The sequence below is a fragment of the Hirundo rustica genome, chromosome 4, assembly GCF_015227805.2.
Source record: "Hirundo rustica isolate bHirRus1 chromosome 4, bHirRus1.pri.v3, whole genome shotgun sequence".
Lineage (NCBI taxonomy): Eukaryota > Metazoa > Chordata > Aves > Passeriformes > Hirundinidae > Hirundo > Hirundo rustica.
In genome coordinates, this window is record NC_053453.1 from 52,911,261 (window position 1) to 52,914,905 (window position 3,645).

The 3,645-nt window shown below is 49.7% G+C and overlaps 1 protein-coding gene across 1 annotated transcript; it reads right to left on the reverse strand.

The window, feature by feature from the left end:
* Positions 1-446: 446 nt before the first annotated feature.
* Positions 447-3,426, reverse strand: ATF4 (activating transcription factor 4). Its single transcript, XM_040061574.2, has 3 exons — positions 2,992-3,426; positions 1,894-2,208; positions 447-1,385 (listed from the first exon to the last, which is right to left on the reverse strand). The coding sequence occupies exons 2-3, from the start codon at positions 2,108-2,110 to the stop codon at positions 538-540; spliced, it is 1,065 nt and encodes a 354-aa protein (XP_039917508.1). The 5' UTR covers positions 2,111-2,208; positions 2,992-3,426; the 3' UTR covers positions 447-537.
* Positions 3,427-3,645: the final 219 nt, after the last annotated feature.

Here is a 3,645-nt window from a genome sequence, read left to right on the forward strand (position 1 = left end):
CACTCCAGCATGGACTGGAGCCCCTGGGACCCGAGGCCGGCAGCACAGGAAGCCAGCCTAGTGGCAAGAGAGGAATCAACTCCTTGGAAAGCATAGAGTATGTCAGAGGGATTAAACACTGTTTAATCTGGCTATGGGGGGGGGAAGGAAGACACGTAAGTACTTAAAAATCCCAAATCTTTAAGCAATCTCAACATCCCTACGCAAATACAGCTGCTGCTCCAGCACACCAGTACCTTACCCGCAGAGGCAGGACTAGAGCTGAACTGTTTTTACAGACCAACTCAGCTACAGCCTTGGTAGAATAGTCAAATTTGTTTACAGTTTAGAATTTGACTTACTAGTGGCTGGCTGAAGCAGCAAAGACTTTCACACTGGCCCAGGAATGGCCCAGGTGTGGTTCAAGTCATGCTGGTTTTATAGGAACCACTCATCACACACCATCATTGCACATTTACTACAAAATTATTTATTAAGACAGCAATACATAGGTTTAGCAGGAAGCTTATATACATGCACACAACACTGCTGACTACCCTATTCGGGGACTCTAGCTCTTTTGCCCTTGGCCTTGCGGACCTCTTCTATCAGATCTTTTAAGTACTGTATTTCCTTACTTAGGGAATCTGCTTTCTCTTTCAGGGCCTGGTTCTTCTGCTCCAACTCTCTGCACTCCCCCGACAGTGCCTCCTGTTCTGCCCTCTTCTTCTGCCGGTAACGCGTGGCAGCCGTCTTATTCTGCTCCATCTTTTTTAGCTTCTTATCTATTTTCTTTTCTCCTTTTACCTTTGCTGACACTATTTTCTCTGCAGGATGACTGTATGGTTTGGATCGCAGAGAGCCACAAGGGGCATCTGCAGGGAACTGGCTGCCATTGGGGGATCCAACTGAATTGGTGGGGCTGTGCTGGGGGGTTCCCAGGTAGGAATCTGGGCTCATGCATATTCCACTATCATCAGAGTGGTTCTCCTCCTCTTTCTCAGACTTGGTGATCACCACCACAACAGCGGGGCACTCCTGCTTTCTTTCTCCTTCCAGAACATCCACTTCACTACCTAGTTCTAAACTAAATGAGTGGTCTGGAGTGGAAATCAGAGACCCTGGGGAGAGGGGAAAAGACCAAAGGGAAGCCAGTGGGGCCATTGGATCTGCTCCAACTGGGGATTCAGGGAGATGGGTGATAACATTATTTATCAGTGGAAGTTCTTTGTTGTGAAACTCCTGGATGGTAGCATTAAATAGATCACACGAGTCTTCCAACGCGGCCATCAGCTCGTCTGGTGAGACGGTGGCTTCCAGATGTTCCATACCTAACAGGGCATCAAAATCAAATTCCTTCAGATCCATCTTCTCCACCATCCACTCCATGCCAGAGAAGGCATCCTCTGCACAACAGAAAAAACCAATCACCACTTCAGTAAACCATCAGTGCAACTCAAGCTTATTGAAAAAATCTGTAAGTTTATCATCTCAGCATCTTTTCTCTCTCATCTATCAGCACAAACAGTAAACCATCGGAAAAAAAATCATCTTTCACTGAGCTCCTAAAAACTGCAGGGTACAATGCAGGCAGTTCTTGTGACATTACAACCCTCTTATTTAAAGACCAGAAGAATTCAGAGACATTTGCAACATACAAACATGCTTTCTTCTTCAATGCAGCCAAGAAACATTGCCTTTGACAGCTGCTGTATTATTTCAAGGCCAGCACAAGTGGCCCTTTACCACAGCAATAGTGTGTAGGGTAAGCAGCATAGCATAAAGTCTTTCCAAGCCCAGGTAAACACATGTGAGATTGCCTTCAGATTTATGAAAATCTAGCAATTTATTTTTAACTGGAATGTTGTGGTATTATGTAATTGATGCCCTTTATAAAAGTAAGTAATGCCTTACCCTGGCTGCTATCTATGGTGTTGCCTAAACTGTCCAGAGCAAGCCAATTGGAGGAGACTGCCTTAGCCTTGTCGCTGGAGAACCCATGCGAACTGAGGGGCTCGGCCACCTCCAGGTAGTCATCTATGAGTCCCAGACTTTCCTCAGCCACCGAACACGGCTGGCTGAAGGGGGATATTGAATCCCCCAACAGCATCTCGTTGTTCAAGAAGCTCATTTTCGTCAGCTTTTAACGCTTTGACGTCGAAGGATGTAGACAAGTAGAAGGTTTTTTCGTCGACTACAGCAATGCTGCTGTGCGGTGCCGTGAAAAACCTGCGAACAGAACTTACACTCGTCAGTATTTGGTCCATAGTAACCTTTTCTAGCAGTGGCACCTCACGAATTGTGGCGGAACTTTACAGATTATCTCACTTCTTTATTTCTGAGCTGCTGCGCGTCCCCCGCCTCCCTCAGGGGCCGGCCCCGCCCACCCGCCGCCATTTCGCGGTCCCGCCGCCATTTTGTGTCCTGCCACGTTTCCACCGCGACTCCAGCCCCGCAGAGGGATGTGCGCCTCAAGGCCACGGCTGACTTAACGCTGTACTGCTACAGTATTTAGCATTAGTAGTGCTGCCAGATGAGTAAAAAACCCCGTTCATCTGTCCGCGGTTATACCACGTGGTCCTTATAATTAAACTCCTAAAACCTTATTTTTCCCTACGTACAGCAGCAATTTCCCTCGCGAAAGCAAAGAAACCCTCCCCAGTGAAAATCCCAGGGGAAAAAAAAAAATAAAATCACACATTTTTTGGAAATCAAGGTTTCTTGGAGGATAGGAAACAAGACGTTCCTCGTAAATTCTTTCGAAATGGCATTTCCTGCTTTTTCTGACGCTCACCGCACCCGGGGATACTGAGCTGTACACATATCTCTCCACCTCGGAGCTATTTTGGCGTAACTAGGTAATTTACGCATTATTTTGGTATACGTAGGCATCTTCCCCCGCGAGATACCAACGCGTAATAAACCCACCCCAAAAGCCCACTTTAAGAGGACAAAAGGGGCCCTATCAACATACAAGGGAGAGAGCAGCCATCCCTCACACACGATACTCACGCCATGGTTGCAGATGCCGGGGATGTGCTGAGGCCGCCGCCGCTGCTGCTGCGCCTGCTGCACTGGCCGATGCCGCCGCTGGCCCTGCCGCCTTAAAGAGCCATGGCGGCCAGGGGAACGAGGCTGCTCGTATCCGCGCCGCGCGGGAGGTGCTGCGCACACTTATACAATCCCTAACACAACTACCACTCTCGGCGACGGGACACAATGAGGTGGCACAGAGGGCGTTCCGCTCTTATATAGAAGCCGCCTCACCAAACTAGCTGCGATCATGAGGTATCCTTCCGCCAAGCGTCACCTGCCTGTCACCAGCACCTAGCTGCCTGTAGCCTGTCCTTCTGCGCTTCTCTCCTGCCGTTCTGCTACGAGTTAAACACAGGAGCCGCTGACAAGACACCACAGCTACACGACGGGGGAGTCTATAGGGACTATATGATGTATAAATGCGCCCTCATTCCCGCCTCCCCCCCCCGCCCCATTCGGGCGCGACTGTGCCACGTGACCGGAGCGACTAAAGACATTCCCCCCCGCCGAGAGCGTTGTGGGGGAAGGGGGGGAGAAATTTTATCCGCAACAAGGACGCGGAGCTCGCGCGGAATACGTCACGCAGCACACCACGTGGGAAGAGCGGCGTTCATTGGCTACGGGCGAGTG